At 48.2% G+C, this 20,919-nt stretch overlaps 1 protein-coding gene across 1 annotated transcript in view; it reads left to right on the top strand.

Moving 5' to 3' along the window:
• Window positions 1-20,919, top strand: part of septin3 (septin 3) — a 56,048-nt gene that overhangs the window by 21,575 nt on the left and 13,554 nt on the right. Inside the window, exons 4-5 of the mRNA XM_084319076.1 lie at window positions 14,519-14,600; window positions 15,989-16,126. Of these exons, the coding sequence (XP_084175202.1) occupies window positions 14,519-14,600; window positions 15,989-16,126 (220 nt within the window). The remainder of the gene's footprint in view (window positions 1-14,518; window positions 14,601-15,988; window positions 16,127-20,919) is intronic.

The following is a 20,919-nucleotide window of genomic DNA, read 5'->3' as shown; positions in this document are numbered from 1 at the left end:
GCCATATTCTCTTCCGTCTGAAGGCGTCTAATCTCTAGACGTATACGATCTTCATCGCTCTGTTGCTGCGCTTGAAGGCGTTCTCTTTCCATGGAAGAATGTTCGCGCTCACTAAGCGTCTGTGCTTGGAGTCGATCGCGCTCTGTTGAGGCTGCTAGGCTGGCGAGGAATGCCTGTGCCAGCATCTTGTCCGCCTCGCTGGGGGAAGACGCTGGTTGAGGTGATCCGCTCCTGGCAGTACTCGTTGGAGATCTGTTCTCCTGTGGCGAGTCCTGGAGATCCATCTCCGGGGTGCTCTCCTCTTCTTGTAGCGGGTAGAGTTCCATCCCTGGAGAGCTGTCTTTATCCTGGAGCTCTCCGGGGACTACTTCTTTGGTCTTGGCGGGGGGTAAAGTCGTGTCAGGTCCCTCCTGGTCCCTACCGTGAGCTTGGTCAGTTACGTTAGAACCCACTAGGGCCTCTATTGGCGGGGTAGCCTGGGCGATAGGGTCGGACATAATTTTACTATCTACTTTTTCCGCGTTTACCGTCTGTAGAAGGCTAGGTAGTATATTGGCAACGTAATCCTCTAAGTACTGAGGTGTCTGCCGTCTACGCTGCGGGCGATCTACTTTAGGAGAACCGTTTTGTGGAGTGTTCATCATAGGCCATGTCAATATTAATACCGCTATATTAATATTACACTAGTTACCCTCCGGCTCGAAGGACCAATTGTAACTGAGGGGTACAATTCCCTGACTGTATTGATAAGTATGGTATCATTAAACCACTACCGCTTTATGTACTTTAATTACTGGCCATACAGTACACGATATATGAATATGATGAACACTTCCCACAATGAAATCGGTTCCACACAAAGGTATAATCAAGTATTTAATGGAGCAAAGGGTACATAATATACTTTACATTATTCTTTGAATGCACTTGTAAGGCAAAGGAATATGCGTAGGCAAATCAATAATGAATGTCCATTCTCTGGTTACGCAGGAGGTAATTATACAACCTGAATCTTAGGGAATTATATCTATGGTACACTAGTAATATAGCGGGAGATACTGGAAGGGGTTCCCCCTGGTTGTAAGCCAGCAGGGGTAGAAGATCTGTCGGTAGTAGGACGTCTGGTCAACGATGACTAAGGAGACTCCAGGTACAGGAGCCGGTGCAATAGCCTCTTGATCCACAGACGAATACAGCTGTTCTCCGTAGACTGTAGCTCCACAGTGAAGAAAGCTAGTCGGCCTCAGGCTCTCTGAGGCGCCGACTCGACTTGACTCCTCGCGGGGTAAATCCAACACGTGCAGGCGTCGGCGATTATCCGCTCCATAAATCACAGGACCAAAGCAAATATATTCCAGCCGCAAAGGGCTATGTAGTCGTCGGGTAGATTAATCCAGTGTACATGTCCATACGGTTCTCGTCTAGGTCTCCTCGGGTGAAAGCGCCATGTGGTCAGCCCAGCCTGGATAAGAACTCTAGCTAATACGAGGAAGCGTTAGAGATGCTGGTCACTGTAGAACTTTAACCGCACGATACACTATACACAAATAGACTATTATTGACTTAATAGAAATATGTCGCACTCGACGGTATAGCGCCAAACTCTGACAATTCAGTTATTAATTCGCACGCGGTCTCAATGCTCTATTCTGGGGCCAAACAGGCCATACTTCACCGCACGTTGTATCGTGGGTGAGGCTTCAACTTATTGGTAACTCACTAAGGCTAAGAAGGGGCTTCTATATTCACCTGCGCCGTATTTATACGCACGGTGAACAAACTAGTACCAATCTCATTTCTGTCGCGTATCCCTGGGCAAGGCCGGGCATGTCCAGACACGTCTTGACGGTGACTTTGAACCTGACTCCGGAGGCCGGTCCCTGGCGCCGGTGGACCGCTGTCCAATAGGAGAATGAAATATTATGGTCTGGGCTAAAGGGATATTCCGTGTATATGTACAAGGAATATACAAGGGATATCAAACGATATACAAATACTATGCAATATATATCAATAAATAAATATATATATTCGGTTTAATCTGATCCTTTGTAACAACTATGCTTGCACCTCATGGTACCAAAGCACCTCAAAAGCGCTAAAAACAAAATTACAAACATCTCAAAACAAACTGGTCAGACTACTGCTTGACCTTACTCCTAGAACCCACCTCACCCCTGCCCACTTTGACAACCTAGGATGGCTTAGAGTAGACGACAGAGTACAGCAACTTGCAATGGGCCTGGTCTACAAGATACACTACACGACCAAGGTACCCATGTACATGTCAAAATACTTCCCAAAGGTCAGTGAATACCACGATCACAACACCAGAGGGAGCTCCACAAATCATGTTAAACCCAGATTCGGCTCAAATAAGGGACTAAACACGTTTCGCAATTATGCCACATCAAAGTGGAACGCCCTACCCAAAGCTGTAAAGGAATGTGGATCACTACCCACTTTCAAAACCTCTCTCAAGGGACACTTACGGGAGACTGCAATTCAACACTGGCCCCTGTAAATATCCTAACCCAACCCCCTCCAATGTACAGTCATTTACCTAGTATGGTTTTGTCAATAGTCCAATGTACAATTTTGTTTGTTTGTACGTACAGTGTCTCCTCCCCCCCCCTCAATGTACAGTTTTGCTTGTTTATACAGTGTGCCCCCCCCCCCAACCACCTCCAATGTAAATTACCCAGTATGGTTGTCAATATCCCAATGTACCCAACCCCCCCACCCAACCTCCTCCAATGTACAGTTTCTACGTCAAATGTATATACTCCCTTTTCTTGACTCCTTCTGTATCACAAACAGTACTGTATTTGCAAATCTGGTATGTCATAAATGTATAGATGTAGCAGTACTGACTATCTGTATGTCATGTATGTCATATATGTCCTGATGAATTGAAAATGGGGGACCCTGATGTAAACAAGACGAAAGTCTTTCTCTGGTCTGCATCCCCTTAACAATTGTGTGTATTGAGCTGTACTGTATTGTACCCATTCTGCAATCTGTTAATAACGTTTTCAATCAATCAATCAATCAATCAATCAATCAGTTGTGTTCACGTTAGCCATGCTCAGCAGCTAACGCACCGCAGCCTGGGTAAAGTTAGTAGCACACAGCGGTACTTTTCAAAACAAGCTTTTTGATGGAAAATATGACCAGAATCTCTGGAAAAACATCTCACAAACACTATTGTAACTGAGGGGTACAATTCCCTGACTGTATTGAGAGTATGGTATCATTAAACCACTACTTAGTTATGTACTTTAATTACTGGCCATACAGTACACAGTATATATGGTGAACACCCACACAATAATACGGCTTAACAAAGAAAGTCATATTTAGAAGTATTTATTAGCAGAGCAGCAATAGTAGGTTACAATATTGAGAATTATGAGTTGCGCTTATATGGCGAAGAACACTTAAGTAGGTCAAGAGCGTAAGTCCATGAGCATATTACGATGGGTATAATTAATACCACCTGTAGCATAAGAATTATATAAGGCACACTCGTAGTCAGCTGGAGATACTAAGGGGGTTCCCTCCGGTTGTAAGCCAGTAGGGGAGAGGAATTGTCGGGAGCAAAAGTCTGGATCAACGAGGAATAAAGAGACTCCAGATACAGGAGACGGTGCAATAATCCCTTGGTCCGTAGACAAAGCAACAGCTATACTCCGGTATGCATGGCAGCATGGATGAAAGCTAGCCAGCCTCTGTGGGTCCTAGAGGCGGGCTCGACGGTGCTCCTCACAGGGTAGATCCCACACAGCAGTGGGGTAGACGGTTCTCTGCTCCAGCAGCCACAGTACCAAAGCAATATAATCCAGCCGGAAAAGGCTCTGCATTCGTCGGTGTAGGTTCTCCGGTGTACATATCCACACGGTTCTCGTCTAGGACTCCTCGGATGGCGGCACGAGGTTAGGCCGCCCAGCCTGGATAAGTGCACTAGCTCGGTACGACGAACCGGTGGTAATGCTGGTCACTGTAGAACGGTAGCCGCACGATACACTATAAATAATAGACTATTACTTTATAATAGAATAAGTCGAACTCGACGATACAGCGTTAAACTCTGACACTTTAGCTATCAATTCGCACGCGGTTCTCAAGGCTCTATTTAGGGGCAAAAAGGGCCCACTTCACAGCACGTTGTATCGTGGTGAAGGCTTCAACGTTTTGGGATAAGTGCTTCTGTATCCACCTGCGACGTATTTATACGTAAGGTGAATAATCTAGTGCCAACCTCAGTTCTGTCTCGTATTACTGCGCAAACCTGGGCATGTTGAGACATGTCTTAGCGGTGGCTTTGAACTCGACATTGGGGGTATGGCCGTTGGCGCCTAGGGGTCGCTGTCCAATAGGAGAACGAATATTATGGTCTGGCCTGTACCTAGGTAAAGGGATATTCCGTGTATATGTACAAAGAATATACAAGGGATATCAGACGATATACAAATATTATACAATATATCTCAAGTAATAAATATATATATTCGGTTTAATCTGACCCTTTGTAACAGCCGCCTCCTAATTAGTCCGCACCTAATTAGATAAGCAGAGACAGATTAACCGTCTTGTCCACTACTCAATGTCCGTTGTGAGGAGTAGGGCAATTCACAAAGTCAGTGGGTCATGGTCGTCATCAAGGGAATCAGGTAGCCTTGGCAACTCTATCAGCCTCGCCACGGGTCGGGTGTATGTCCGTCCCTGGACGAGCACTTCTGCCGCTCTGACCTTTCCGTCGGCACCAGTGATCACTTTGCTTACGCGGCCGGCCGGCCACATAGCTCGGGGTAGTGACTGGTCTATAATCATGACGACTGTGCCCTCCGTCAAATTGTCTCTTTCTTTTACCCATTTCTGGCGGGTCTGTAGAGACGGTAGATAGTGGAGGAGGAAACTGTTCCAAAACTTGTCAGCCAATACTTGACTGTACCTCCACATTCTTCGGCCGTTCGCTTCCTCAGGTCTGTACACTGTCTGTGGGAGCGCGGGGTCCAGCCGCCCCATCAAGAGAGTGTTGGGGGTGACTGGGTCGACATCTGCTACATCACTTGAGACGTAACCGAGGGGCTTTGAGTTCAATACTCCCTCGATCTCCGTGAGGACTGTCGTGAGGACTTCTTCCGCCACGGTCTGGGCCCCAAGCACGGCGTACAGGGCTGTCTTTATTGAACGTACTTCTCGTTCCCAAGTTCCCCCGAAGTGAGGGGCGTTCGGGGGGTTAAACTGGAAATCAATCTGAGAGGGAGCGAGGTGGGTCTTAAGTTCTGGGCCCATAGCTTGGAAGCTCTCTCTCAGCTCTCTTTCTCCGCCTTTGAAGTTTGTCCCGTGATCAGACAATAATATAGACGGTTTTTGTAACTGAGGGGTACAATTCCCTGACTGTATTGATAAGTATGGTATCATTAAACCACTACCGCTTTATGTACTTTAACTACTGGCCATACAGTACACGATATCTAAATATGATGAACACTTTCCCACAATGAAATCGGTTCCAGACAAAGGTAATAATCAAATATTTAATATAGCAAAAGGTACATATGATATTTACTATTACATTTATGATTTGAATGCACTTGTAAGGCAAATGAGTACTCGTAGGCAAATCAACACTGAATGTCCAATCTCTGGTTACGCAGGAAGCAAGTATACAACCTGGCTCTTAGGGAATTAGATCTATGGTACACTTAATGATATAGCGGGATGTTCTGGAAGGGGTCCTCCCGGTTGTAAGCCGGTAGGGGGGGTAGGAGAGCCGTCGGTAGTAGACCGTCTGGTCAACGATATCTAGGGAGACTTCAAGTACAGAAGACAGTGCAGTAGACTCTTGATCCGCAGATGAATACACCTTGGTTCTCTTGTAGGCTGTAGCTCCACAATGAAGAAGAAGCTAGGCGACCTCAGTCTCTCTGAGCGCCGACTCAACTTGACTCCTCTCGGGGGTAAATCCAACACTCACAGGCGTCGGCGATTATCCGCTCCACAAATCACAGTACCAAAGCAAATATATATTCCAGCCGCATAGGGCTCAGCAGTCGTCGGGTAGGTAATCCAGTGTACATGTCCCTCGGTCCTCGCCTAGATCTCCTCGGATGAAAGCACCATGTGGTCGGCCCAGCCTGGATAAGACTCTAGATAACACGAGGAAGCGTTGGAGATGCTGGTCACTTTAGAACTCTAACCGCACGATGCACCATACACGATAGACTATTATTACTTAATAGAAATACGTCGCACTCGACGGTACAGTGCCAAACTCTGACGATTCAGCTATTAATTCGCACGAAGTCTCGATCCTATTCTAAGGCCAAACAGGCCATACTACACCGCACGTGGTATCGTGGGTGAGGCTTCACGTTCTGTTACTAAGTTGGAAGAAGGGTAAAGGACTAAGGGAATTCTACATTTACTTGCGCCATATTTATATGCACGGTGAACAAATAGTGCCACTCTCATTTCGGTAGCCGTATCCCTGAGCGGAGCCGGGGCTAGTACGGACATGTCTCGTCGGTACCTTTGAACTTGACGCCAGGGGCTGGTCCCCTGGCGCCTGGTCCTTTTGTCCAATAAGAGAATGAACTATTATGGGCTATAGTAGGCTAAAGGGATATTCCGTGTATATGTACAAGGAATATACAAGGGATATCAAACGATATACAAATACTATTCAATATATATCCATAAATAAATATATATATTCGGTTTAATCTGATCCTTCGTAACAGTTTTCCTTTCCGCGCTGTGAATCTCCGGAAGGCCATAAGGAATGAGTCCGTACTCATGGTTGGAAGGAGTTCTATGTGTATCGCTCGGGTGGTCATGCATTTGAATACAATACCCCACCGCTTCTCTGTCCCTCTTCCTTTCTTCACATACAGCGGGCCGAAGCAGTCCATACCGGTGGAGTGAAAGGGCTTGTCGCCGAGTCGGAGGCGACAGGGGGGTAGGTCAGCCATCCTGGGTATACTGGGCTGTGCTCGCCACTTGCGACAGTCTAGACAGGTCCGCTGGAAGCGTCGTACTGCTTCTCTTCCTTGCAGTATCCAATAGCGACGTCTGATCTCAGCGAAGACTCTCTCTGCCCCAGCGTGGTGCACGTCCTCGTCGTATTTCTTTATGATGAGCTCTGTGGCCTTGTGTCGGCTGTTGAGAACTATCGGGAACTTGACGTCATCCGTTAAGTCCGGGGCCCTTCTCAGACGACCACCCACTCTGATGAGATTATGGGCGTCGCGCTCAGGGGCCAAGTGGAGCAGTCTGCTGTCTGACGGGACTGGCTTTGATCCCTGCAGACAGTCTAGCTCGTCGGGGAACGAGTCTCTTTGGGCTCGCTGTAGCAGAAGGAGTTCTGCTTCTTCGTAATTAGCTGCATTAATGTCAGTAGTGGAGGGAACCTCAGGGTGGTGCCACAGGAATGTCTTTAACTGCACACTCTCAAGGGTAGGGCAGTCGTCTATGTTGGGATCTGTGGGGACTGGTGTGTGCGTCAACCCACAGAACATAGATTTCTTCATCTCTGCCTCCTCTTGACTAGCCTCCCGTGGGGTGGGGTTAGGCCACTCTTCTTCCGGGAGCTTGAGGAACTCGGGACCGTCACTATAGAGATTGTGACGTGTGAGGTCATCCAGGGACATTCCCCGTGTGATGACGTCTGCTGGGTTCTGTTTTGTGTCCACGTACCTACAGCATGCTGATTCTGTTAAATCTTGGATCTCTGTGATTCTGACTCCCACGAAGACCTTGTATCTACACGAATCGGACTGGATCCATGTGAGTACGGTCATGGAGTCTGACCACAGGATTGTTCTTTGCACCGGGATGGTGAGTTCACGTTGGATTAACGTGGCGAGTTGCGCTCCTACTAGGGCTGCGCAGAGCTCTAGACGCGGGATCGATTGTTGCTTGCGGGGGGCTATTCTTGAACGAGCCAGGATGAAGGCGGTATGTATTTCTCCTCCCTCCTCTCGGGCCCGCAAGTAGGCCACCGAACCGTAGGCTACTTCGGAGGCGTTGCTGAAGACGTGCAGGTCCATCTGACACGTCTCCAGCCGCACTGTGGGTGGGAAGTAGCTGCGGCGTATGTTGACACCTGGGAGCGAGCTGAGTTCTGTTTCCCACTCTCTCCATGTGGAAGCAAGGTGGTCGGGTATGGGGTCGTCCCAGCCCTGGTCCTTGTCCCACAGCTCTCGTACAATCATCTTTGCCCTGGTGGTGTAAGGTAGAATACATCCCAACGGGTCATATTGTCTGGCGAGTGTTCTGTATACACTCCGTCTGGTGGTCGGTAGTGAAATCGACCTTCCCTGCTCCTTGGTCAGGGGTGTGTGTCTATAATGGAGCGAGTCTGTTTTGAAGCGCCAGACTAGTCCTAATGTCATTTCTTGGGCTTCACCTGGGATGGTCGCCATCCAGGTCTCGCTGCTTGCTGCCTTGTCCTCTGGGGAGAGGCTGCGCAGTACTTGAGGGTCGCTGCTGGCCCACTGCCGGAGATCAAAGCCGCCTTTGATCAGGGAGGCGCGGAGCTTGAGTAGGAGGGCCTCGGCCTCTTCTGGCGTCGAGACGCTTTGCAGACAGTTGTCCACGTAGAAACTCTTCTCTACACTTTGTCGGACCTCCTCGTCAGCTGCTGGGTCCTCTGCGACATGTTTTTGCAGTGCGAACGTAGCACAGCATGGGCTGCATGTGGTTCCGAAAGGGAGGACTTCCCATTGATAGATGGATGGTTGCTCATCCCCGATCCTCTCTCTCCATAAGAACCGCAGCAGGGGCTTGTCCTCTTCCACTAGTCGCAACTGCAGGAACATCCCTTTGATGTCGCCGCTGATGGCCACCTTGTTCTGGCGGAAACGTAGCAACACGCCTAGTAGAGAGGGGCCGAGTGTTGGGCCGGGCAAGAGCTCTTTATTCAGATTTTGTAATCCGATCTGGTAGCTGCAGTTAAACACAATACGATCCTTGCCGTTGTGGTGGACCTTGTGGTGGGGCACGTACCATGATTCGGTCGTCTGATCGGCCTCTTGAATGTCAATTCTCTTTATGTGTCCCGCTGTGATTAGCTTGTCAATCTCAGCGCGGTACACAGTGGCTTGAGCGGGGTCTCTGGCTAGGCGCCGCTCGGTGTTCAGTAGATATCGCTCCGTCGCTTCTTTTGAGGCGTGGAAGGTGGGCATACCCTCTCGCCTCAAGAGTGGAGTTGCGTATCTCATCACTCCATTGACTTTGACTCTCTTTGTCCCCTGCTCGAGGAGGGCTATGGCATAAATGTCTTCCTTGGAACGAATGTGTTTCTTTTCGTTCTTAAAGGGCATTGTCTCTAGTGTCCATAGCCTCTCGACGTGCTGTAAGAGGGTGGTGTCTTCTTCTGTCACTCTGGAGTGGAGGCAGCGAGTGGCTGCTGGTCGGTTGGGAGACCTGGAGAGGGGGCCTTGTAGTGTCCATCCTAGGCGGGTCTCGACTGCTGCTGGACAGCCTCTGGGCCCAATGTGGACCCGGTCCGTCGGGACGATGAGGTGTGCGTGGTCGGATCCTATGAGCAGGGTCGGGGTGCTGCCGTCTATGAGCGGTATAGGTAGTTGACGCAGGTGCACGTATTTTTCCATCAGCTTGGAGATGGGGTAGGTGTACCGCGACAGGCCTATGTCTTGGCTGGTGAAAGCGTTAGTGATCCTATACCGCCTCTCTGGCTGCCCGCTTGCTGCGATAGTGAAGGAGATGTTCTCACCCTTTATTGTCTTCAGGTCTCTTCTTATAGTACGAATCGTCATCGTTTCTTCGCTCCCCCGCAGACCCAGCTGGGCTGCAGCGGATGCGAGGAGGAGAGTCTTTTCTGACCCGTCGTCAAGGACGGCGTAAGTGTCCATGACCTTGTCCTCGTAGCTTAATGTCACTCGGACCACCTTCAAGAGCACTCGGGAGCGCCCGCTGCTGGCGGGGTCAATATACATGACGCTTACTCTGGTGCTGCTTGGGGGTGCGGGTTTCTTCCTGTTGCTGTCATACAAGACGTCCAAGTGGGTGCCGTCACACCGGCTGCACCTCTTCTTCAAGCGGCACTCGGCTGCCATATGGCTGCGCGCACAGCGGTAACAGCGGCGGTTGGACTTTATCCATTGACTCACCTCGTCGGCGGTCATCTTCTTGAAAGTGTCACATTGTGACAGCCAATGTTCTTTCTCGCAGTACTGGCATACAATCTTCCACTTCTCTTTCGTCGAGGGGGTGTTGTGGTTCTTGTTCCGCGGTACTGATTCGGCTTGGTGCATGACGGTCACCAGCCTGCGGTTATCGTTGGATCTCCGAGGTCCATCTCTGGGGCTTGGTCCACTCCGCACGAACGTATCCAGTCGTAGGCTGCTGACTTCTCTCGCGAGGAAGTCGGCCAGGTCTAGGAGGGATGGCTCGGGACCGTTGGGATCACGGTGGTCTCTTTGCCGCCTGAAGCGCTCTTGTCGGGCGGGAGGAAGCTTCTCTAATATCCTTTCTACATTAGAGTTAGCGTACAGTTCGTGTCTACCCTTTTCCTTTTGTGCCCCCAGCATCCCTACTAGGGATTGTACCTTGATAGAGAGGTCATCCAAGGAGCGATTGTCTGTGGCTGGGGGGAGACGGTCAATATTCCTTATCTTTTGTATCACGTAGTCCCATATGCGTCCATAACGTTGGTCGAGGGCTACTAGAGCCGCGGTGTATGGGGTACTTGAGTTGGAATATGCCAGCGCTATATTATGCGCTCTGGGCACCTTCAGGTGCTTGAGGAGGATAGCATATTTGTACGTCTCATCGGGGACGTCGGACATCATAGTCTCTAAGCACATCCGTAGTTCCGTGTACTGTGCTCTGTCCTCGTGTGTAAAATCCGGGAACGTCGGTGTGCCAAGGTACGATGCCATGGATGGCTGGCACATCGGAGAGCGTTGGGGGAGAGGCCTCCTGGGCGAGTCTCCCCGTACGTGTCGTCGTGGGCTGGTACTTGGTGGGTACCAAAGCCCGGGTACCCAGGTGCTGTTCCTCGGGGCTGGCGGTGCGTCAAACTCACCCTTGAGTTGAGTCGGGGGTCTGTAACGCAGGGCCTCGGGGGTAAAGTCTGGGCTGTACTGGACCTCCTAGTCCTGTGGAGTACGATGCTGCTGGTGGGCTTGACTTTCCTCCTCTTCCTCTTCCTCTTTCTCTGCTAGGTCTTCTAGATCTTGCAGACGTCTATTCAGTCTCTCGGCGGCATAGGCCGGTTCTTCCCGGTTGCTGGGTCTCGCATGGACCGGTCGGGGAGGGGGTTCGGAGACGTGGATAGGCTCTTTCTGTAGGCCGGGCTCCGGGTCGCTTGGTCGGGTAGGGGAAGGTGCCCTAGACCCTTGTCTTGACGATGCCCTGGAGCTCCGTGCGGAGGGAGGGGGTGTCGCCCTGGCAATCAATTGCTCCATTATCTGCGCTTGTAGTCGTTTGCGCTCGGCTTCGTGCTTGATGTGAGCGAGGTCGCGCTCTGCTTCGCGCTGGGCTTGGGCTGCGTCGCGCTGTGCATTGGCGGCGTCGCGCTGTGCATCGGCGGCGGCGCGCTGGGCATCGGCGCGGTCTCTTTCAATATTCTCTTCCGTCTGGAGGCGTCTGGTCTCCAGGCGTATGCGGTCGTCTTCACTCCTTTGCTGCGCCTGGAAGCGCTCTCGCTGGGTCGCAGAGTGTTCGCGTTCACTAAGGGCTTGCGCTTGGAGTTGCGCGTGAAGGCGCTCTCTTTGGTCTGCAGATTGTTCGCGCTCACTCAGTTGTTGAGCCTGCAGGCGTTCTCTTTCCATGGTAGAGTGTTCGCGCTCACTTAGCTGTTGCGCCCGGAGGCGCTCTTGTTCCATGGAAGAATGTTCGCGCTCGCTAAGCGTCTGTGCTTGGAGTCGATCGCGTTCAGTGGAGGCTGCCAGGGTGGCGATGAATGCCTGCGCCAGCATCTTGTCCGCCTCGCTGGGGGAAGACACTGATGGAGGTGATCGGCTTCTGACAGTGCTCGTTGGAGATCCGTTCTCCTGGCGCGCTTTCTTTATCCTGGAGCTCTCCGGGGACCGTCCCGTTGACGTTGTCGGGGGGTATAGTCATGTCATGTCCCTCCTGGTCCCCCCCGTGAGCTTGGTCAGTTACGTTAGAACCCACTAGGGTCTCTACTGGCAAGGTCGCCTGGTCGGTTGTTCAAACTGGAGTTCAATTTTATCCCTGTAGCGCCGTTTGGCCTCTGACACTGTCCTCCTTACGTTGTATCGCGCCACCTTGTGGTCATTCATGTTGCCTGCCACTAGGCCGTCGTTGTATGCTTTGGTGCGCTCTCTCAGAGCTTCACGGACGGATTTGTCTACCCAGGGTTTTTGATTTGGGTAAACTCTCATTTTGGTAGTGGGGATTGTTTCTTCCACCATAGTACAAACATAGTCCAGCACTGTTTCCGTGTAGACATTAATGTTATCTGTGTCGCGGAACACATTCCAGTCTGTGCAGTCAAACGCAGACCGGAGCGTCTCCTCTGACGTCAAATCCCATTTCTGCACCTCTCGCGAGACTACAGGAGTACTTTTGATTCTCTGTTTGTACATTGGTGAAAGAAAGATTGACGCGTGATCTGATTTACCAAAGCCACTATCAGAATGAGCCTTGTAGCAACCTGCAAACATAAGATTGACAGCATAATATTGATGTAACTAAAGAGATTTGCTGGGGAAAATGTTTTTTTAATGCATGTACAGTATATCAACAACAATATGAGGTGCACTATGGCATTACACAGGTGCCAGAGAGAATGTAGATCAGAAAAAACTGTTGAGGGCAACTGTTGAGGCATGGCAGTTTCATGTGGCGCTGCCATGACGACAGCTACGTTGATGCTGATGGGGGTACTATCTACAGTGGAAAGTACCTGGTACCAAAAGCGACTAGAGTCTAGGTGAGCCGGTACCCTGTGGTGGAAAAGCAGCTTAAGTCATGCGTGGAGCTGTGACTGACAGCTTAGCTGATGCGCCATCGTCCCACCTACATTGATTTGGCATCTATTTAAAGACCCCCCCCTTTCACACACACTCTGTTCACTGCTGCTGCTGCTGTAACCTGCAAGTAAGGTTTTCACCACCACCACCCCAGCCTCCACCACCCCAGCCTCCATCACCACCACCCCAGCCTCCACCACCACCACCCCAGCCTCCACCACCACCACCCCAGGCTTCACCACCACCACCCCAGCCTCCACCACCACCACCCCAGCCTCCACCACCACCACCACCATCCCAGCCTCCACCACCACCACCCCAGGCTCCACCACCCCAGGCTCCACCACCCCAGCCTCCACCATCACCACCCCAGGCTCCACCACCCCAGCCTCCACCACCCCAGCCTCCACCACCACCACCCCAACCTCCACCACCATCACCCCAGCCTCCACCACCACCACCCCAGCCTCCACCACCCCAGCCACCGACACCACCCACCGACACCACCCACCACCTTGGAAAAGCCTTATGGACCCAACTCTTTAGATGAGGGAACGGGTACATACGCACACAATACGCGACCACTAATAAAAACGTAACTACACTAACGTTATGAGAGCTAACATTGCTACCTACTGTACAAGTGCATTGGTTTAGTGCATTTCCTACTTCCGGTTGCTACTGAACGGACATGTTTGTGCGGACCTGTTCTCCCAAACTGCTCAGCAAATGACTGTTTTCATTTTTACGTTATTATTATTATTATTATTATTATTATTTTTTAATATACTTACTTACCTCTACCACCACCACCCCAGCTTCCACCTGATCTGGTTCTACTCTGTATCGTATGCAACTACTACCCTAGTGTTGTACTGTAAGTTACATCCCCTATGAGGGATTCATTTGCAGTGCTCCCTGCTGTTCAGTTTCTGTATCCCGTTATGCTTCATGTTCTGTGTAGGTTGTTATGCTTCACCTCTCTTGCTGTAGGGAGCCTCCCCTAAGTAGCACCTGTGTGCTGCAGAACGTCTTGCTTTATCATTTTGGCGCCATGTTAACAGGTTAGAGCTCTGCGTGAGCAGCAGCCATGTTAACAGGTTAGAGCTCTGCGTGAGCAGCAGCCATGTTAACAGGTTAGAGCTCTGCGTGAGCAGCAGCCATGTTAACAGGTTAGAGCTCTGCGTGAGCAGCAGCCATGTTAACAGGTTAGAGCTCTGCGTGAGCAGCAGCCATGTTAACAGGTTAGAGCTCTGCGTGAGCAGTAGCCATGTTAACAGGTTAGAGCTCTGCGTGAGCAGCAGCCATGTTAACAGGTTAGAGCTCTGCGTGAGCAGCAGCCATGTTAACAGGTTAGAGCTCTGCGTGAGCAGCAGCCATGTTAACTGTATTACCATTGCCATTTATTCTGCATTACAATGAATGGTTAACGTGAATGATTCCTGACTGATGTCCCTTTATTATTTAAAATTATACATGATAATCCCATAGACATCGTACTCAAAGCAGCACTTGATTGATTTGTCTCTTTGTCTTTGTTCCAGTCATTGAGGAGGGTGGTGTGAAGATGAAGTTGACAGTAATTGACACTCCAGGTTTTGGGGATCAAATCAACAATGAAAACTGGTGAGTGATGCGACTCATGAATAGGGATGGGGACCCAGTTCCTTATGGACCCAGTTCTATACCGATCCAGTTCTATACAGACCCTGTTCTATACCGATACAGTTCTATACGGACCCAGTTCTGTACGGATCCTGTTCCATACAGACCCAGTTCTATACGGATCCAGTTCTATATGGATCCAGTTCTATACAGACCCAGTTCTATACGGATCCAGTTCTATACAGACCCAGTTCCATACGGACCCAGTTCTATACGGATCCAGTTCTATATGGATCCAGTTCTATACAGACCCAGTTCTATACGGACCCAGTTCTATACGGATCCAGTTCCTTACGGACCCTGTTCTATACGGACCCAGTTCTATACGGATCCAGTTCTATACGGACCCAGTTCCAAATTTCTCGAAACCCGAAAATCAATAAGGCCCGAGCTTATCGATACTGCTATCGAGACTAGCGAGTCCTATAACGTTATCTATAGTCATGTCATTAGGTCATTATTAACATTCAATCAAATAAGATTTCAAAACTCAAACAATTGTTATATGGTAAATCAAATCAGTGGTGCACAAACATATAGGGAGGTGTAGTCTGACGTCACTGGTTGTTCCACCCGTATAGGGATTTATCATTGGGGAAATGGATTATCGGCTATTGTAACAATTCTGCCGCATTGGAAATTGAAAAGCTTTCCATTTTTTCACAAAATGAGTTCCCTTCTATCACTAACATTATTGTTTAAGCATTTTTGGTTGAAATAAAATGTGGCGATTTTTTTTATGATTAATTGCGATTATTTTCATGTTGAGCTATAGATTGTGGATGAATAAGCACAGAAAGGTACACCATGCAAATGTTAATGCTTTATTTGTTTTAAACGAGACGATTTAGAAATGGGCAATGGGGAAATACATTGTATTGGACAGAGGGTGGAACACGAAAAACGGCAATGACGTAACCACTACACCTCCCTATATCGATTGTCTATAGTCTATCAATTGTATACCTCAGTGATGAATAAAGTCTCTGAATTAAATGTAATTGCCTCACGCGCTTGTGCACTTCGCTCTGTCATTTGGTCAATTGATTGCTTGCTTCTATTATTTCTACCAAATAATAGAAAAGTATTGATAGTGGTATTATTGATACATTTGAATACATGAGCTAGATTATAATGTTTTGTTGATTTCCTATCTTATTTAGCTGTGGTGGTTCTTCTCGCTGTGGTGGTCCACCACTAATTAATGAATGTAGAGGAAACACTTCACATAAATAATGAAGGTTCAGTTATGCATGAGACTCTAATGATATATCGCTCCTACTCTTCTCATTATTGTTCAGTTGTTTTGTTTTCTATCCTAACGCCTACTGTTTTACATATGTTCACAGCTGGGAGCCCATCGCCAAGTACATCAATGAGCAGTATGAGAAGTTCCTTAAGGAGGAGGTCAACATTGCCAGAAAGAAGCGCATACCTGACACAAGGGTGCACTGCTGTCTCTATTTCATTTCGCCCACCGGACACTCGTGAGTTAAACTTCATCCTGATTGGAGATTAGGAATGTAATCACTTGGAATGACATGTTCCTTTATGCAATCCGTTTTGGGCTTGCATTCATATAGGCCAGCACAGGTTGTGCATGCACACGCACGCACGCACGCACGCACGCACGCACGCACGCACGCACGCACGCACACACACACACACACACACACACACACACACACACACACACACACACACACACACACACACGCACATGCACACACACACGCACACACGCACACACACACACACTGTGCAGACTGATAAGATAAGATTTAACACCCGCTGTTTTTACATTACAGCACAGCAGATTATTACGATTAAAAGAAAAAATTTAATAATAAGGTAAAAAGTAAAAAAAAAAAAATAATAAAGGTAGAAATTGGACATACAGTTTGGTCTTTACTAATAGTATGTAACAGTATGTACAAGGTATAGTCACAGTTTTGTACATGGTTATGAAACGAGTTATATACACAGTGTGCAAACAACATACATTCATTTTTGCACAAAAGTAAAATGTACATAACTGATGTGCAAAGCTGCAGATGGAAAAATATATATACAGGGACTATAATACTGAATAATTTAGTGTTGCGTGCAAGCAGGGCCGCCTGGGAGAAATGCGAGGCCCTGTGCGAGATTTAACGCGAGCCCCCCCCCCCCCCCCCCCCCCCAAAGGTAAAAAAATAAAAAAAAAAATATATATATATATATATATATTTTTTTTTTTTTTTTTTTTTTTATATATACAGTCAACATATTCTTAAATAATAGCGCTGCCCGAGGCGGGGCATGATACAGTCAACATATAGCAAAAGAGAGAGCGAGAGAGAGCTCCCGTTCTACAGTCAATATACAGTGTACAGAGAGAGAGAGAACATGTGTTTGTCATGTGTGTGTGTGTTAGAGAGAGACTAGAGCATGTATGACAGATTCAAAAGGACAAAGATCAAAAGAGAGAGAGAGAGAGAGAGAGAGAGAGAGAGACACATTGGAAAGAAATTGAAATGCTATTTGGCCCTAAACAGAGAGTACACAGTGGCAGAATACCTGAGCACTGTGACTGAAGATCCTTGAGCACAGCCTAGCCATCGAGAAAGGCCGCCATAGGCAGACTGTGTGTGTTAGAAAGAGAGAGAGAGAGAGAACATGTGTGTTTGTCATGTGTGTGTGTGTTAGAGACTAGAGCATGTATGACAGATTCAAAAGGACAAAGATCAACACTTAAATCCAACAAGAAGAGCAGGGTATACCAGAGAAACCAAAGCAAGGAGCCAATGGCCGACATCAGCTAAATAGGCTAGCCAGGTACTCTGTGACACCAGGCCACACACAGCTTTGGCCAATGGCCCAACGCTACACAAGCTACACAAGCTACACAAGCTACACAAGCTACACCATTCACACACAGCACATGTCGTATCTCCAAATGTTGTGAAGTAGCATATGTTTTGCCTGGAAAAAAACATTGTTATTAACAAAACATTCGGGAGGGGAAGGAAGTAAGAGTGGGGTAATGTCATGACATTTTCATTAATCTTAGTTACCTGCACGAGGGCGCAGGGCGAAAGGCCGCGCAACACAGGTCTCCACGTTGACGAAAGGCCTCAGCGCGCCTCCCTCCACCTTCGCTCCCCACCCCTCCCTCCTGGTATAGTACGGGGGGCCACGGCTCCGGCCGAGGAGACTGGGTGTGGGGAGGACGTGGTGGGCCGACAGCCAGCCCACACATGGCGTCTGGCTAACAGTTAGCTCAATCAGGCACGTGGCTCTATGTAGCTGCATACAGCCAGGTGCTCTCACCACCAGCAGGCACACACCGTTAGCGTTAGCTACTAGTAGTATTAGCTACAGTAGTCGACCAGTTTGGCTCCAGAGAGAGAAAGACAGATCCACGGCGGGTACATAATCATATGTTGACTCACGGTCACTCACCATAACGCAGTATCAACGTCACGTGGAAGGAGACTTTCTTGGCCCCACGGTGTAATTTCTTCTTCTTCTTCTTCGAGTACTTTCCGGCAGACTGGACACCTTTCGGCGTATTGCTTCTTTTGAAAAGACATCCACTCGCCTCGCCTCGCTCCTCTGGATAGGTTAGCCGTTAGCTAAGCTAGCTACTAGCCGGCGACAGCATCATGGCGACTTGGCCCACGGTGTAATTCTTCTTCTTCTTCTTCTTCGAGTACTTTCCGGCAGACTGGACACCTTTCGGCATATTGCTGCCTAACAGATTTATCTGCTCACAAGTTCTCTTCTCCTTCTTTTGAAAAGACATCCACTCGCCTCGCTCCTCTGAATAGCGCTGAATTATCTACCTCGTGTGTCTTCTTCTTCTATTTGGTATTACGGCGGTCGGCGGACGGGCCGGAAACACTATCCTAAAATCTGTAGAGCAGCAAATCCGCAGAAACCGGAAAACTGCAGTCTGCAGAGCCAGGAAGTCAGACACATTCTACAAACGTGTCTAATGTGAAATATATAAGCATATAAGCAAAACTAGATTTTAGGTCTGTGATGAAAAAGGGCCTCGCGGGAAGGGGGGCCTCGCAAAAAAATAAAAAAAAAATAAAAAAAAATAATAAAAAATAATAAAAAAAATAAATAAAAAATATTTTTTTTTTATTTTTTATTTTTTTTTTTTTTTTGCGAGGCCCCCCTTCCCGCGAGGCCCTGTGCGACCGCACTGCTCGCACACCCCCTGAGGCGGCCCTGCGTGCAAGAGTAGCAATGTATGAGTCTGATGGAGTCCAGGCCCTCTTGCATGGTATTTTATCTAAGGTCAGGGCCATCGCCGCCATTCTGATTGTAGAGACATATGGCACTTGGTATAAAGGAGCACCTGAAGCGTTCCTTGGCCTTGGGGTGAGATGTCTGAATGAACTCCTTAGCTGCACCAGCTCATCATACAAGGGACGGGAGGCCTTGTTCATGATTCATTGAGATGAGTTTGGACCCCATCTTCTCCTCCACCACAGCCTGCAGGGTGTCCAGTCTCTGCGCTGTCACAGAGCTTCTCGGTCAGTTAGTTGAGCCTGCCGGCCTCCTTAGCTTTGATGTTACCCTCCCAGCACACACACTGGCCCCAACAGACGGGCACAGACATACACTGTAAATTACCTGAGATTCCTCAGGAAGAATAGTGTGCTCTGGCCCTTCTTGTACAGAGCATCCATGTTATCAGACCAGTCTTGACAACAATGAAAACTCATTCATTGTTTATTGTTGATGTGGTCCCTTCAATACGTGTAGGTCTGTACACACCTCCACATCCTCGCCCCGGATGTTGACTAGGATCAGTGGCTCCCCTGATGCACTGCTCTTTACATCCAAATACACACATGTTTAAATTCAGATTCCAACATAACCACAAGTCATAGTCATGTCGCAGACAACACAAATTATTTCTTCTAAACAGCTCATGCCATGTGTGAAATTTCTCTTTAACGGATAAATGGATGTGTCTTTTGTGTGTTACAGTTGTTGTGCCTGCATCCTTTCTTTCTTTCTTTCTTTCTTTCTTTCTTTCTTTCTTTCTTTCTTTCTTTCTTTCTTTCTTTCTTTCTTTCTTTCTTTCTTTCTTTCTTTCTTTCTTTCTTTCTTTCTTTCTTTCTTTCTTTCTTTCTTTCTTTCTTTCTTTCTTTCTTTCTTTCTTTCTTTCTTTCTTTCTTTCTTTCTTTCTTTCTATTATTATTATACGTTATTTTATTTAGCCGAAATAAGAAATTGATCCAATCCAACTAAAATTGCTTTTAAAAAACGAAATACTGCCTTTGTGTAATTGCCTCAAGGCCTTGGGAATATAATGTTGGGTGATTTAATGAAACATGACAAATCCCTTCGCTTTTCCACAGTGCTTGTTATTTTTTTTACAATTGCTTTGTAGCCTTGTGCAAGACTCACATCTCTTGATTGATTCAGATTGATTTCCTCTCTCTGCATCTCTGCTCTCTGTCCCCCTCTGTCTCTCTGTATGTCTATGTGTCCATTTATCCCTCTCTGTCCCGCTGTATGTCTGCGATCCCATCTGTCCCTTTCTGTCTCTGTATGCCTGTGTGTCCTTCTGTCCCTCTGTCTCTCTCTATATGTCTGTGCCCATCTGTTCCTCTCTGTATGTCTGCGTGCATGTCCTTCTGTCCCTCTGTGTCTCTCTCTTATGTCTGTGTCCATCTGTTCCTCTCTGCCTCTCTATATGTCTGTGTCCATCTGTTCCTTTGTGTCTCTCTCTATATGTCTGTGTCCATCTGTCTCTCCCTGTCTCTCTATATATGTCTGTGCCCATCTGTTCCTCTCTGTATGTCTGCATGCATGTCCTTCTGTCCCTCTGTGTCTCTCTCTTATGTCTGTGTCCATCTGTTCCTCTCTGCCTCTCTCTATATGTCTGTGTCCATCTGTTCCTTTGTGTCTCTCTCTATATGTCTGTGTCCATCTGTCTCTCCCTGTCTCTCTATATATGTCTGTGCCCATCTGTTCCTCTCTGTGTCTCTCTCCTTATGTCTGTGTCCATCTGTTTCTCTCTGTGTCTCTCTGTATGTCTGTGTGTCCATCTGTTCCTCTCTGTGTCTCTGTATGTATGTGTGTCCATATGTTCCTCTCTGTGTCTCTCTCTGTCTGTGGTTCCACCCGTCCATTTCTGTATACCTGTGTCCCCTTCTGTCCCCCTGTCTCTCTATCTGTATGTCTGTGTGTCCATCTGATCCTCTGTCTTTCTCTGTCTGCCTGTCTCCCCTTTGTCTGTCTGTCTGTCTGTCTGTCTGTCTGTCTGTCTGTC

Source organism: Notolepis coatsorum, assembly GCF_963971535.1.
Source record: "Notolepis coatsorum genome assembly, chromosome: 7".
Classification (NCBI taxonomy): Eukaryota; Metazoa; Chordata; class Actinopteri; order Aulopiformes; family Paralepididae; genus Notolepis; species Notolepis coatsorum.
Note: the sequence above shows the minus strand (reverse complement) of the source record. Positions and strands in the feature narration are given on the sequence as shown.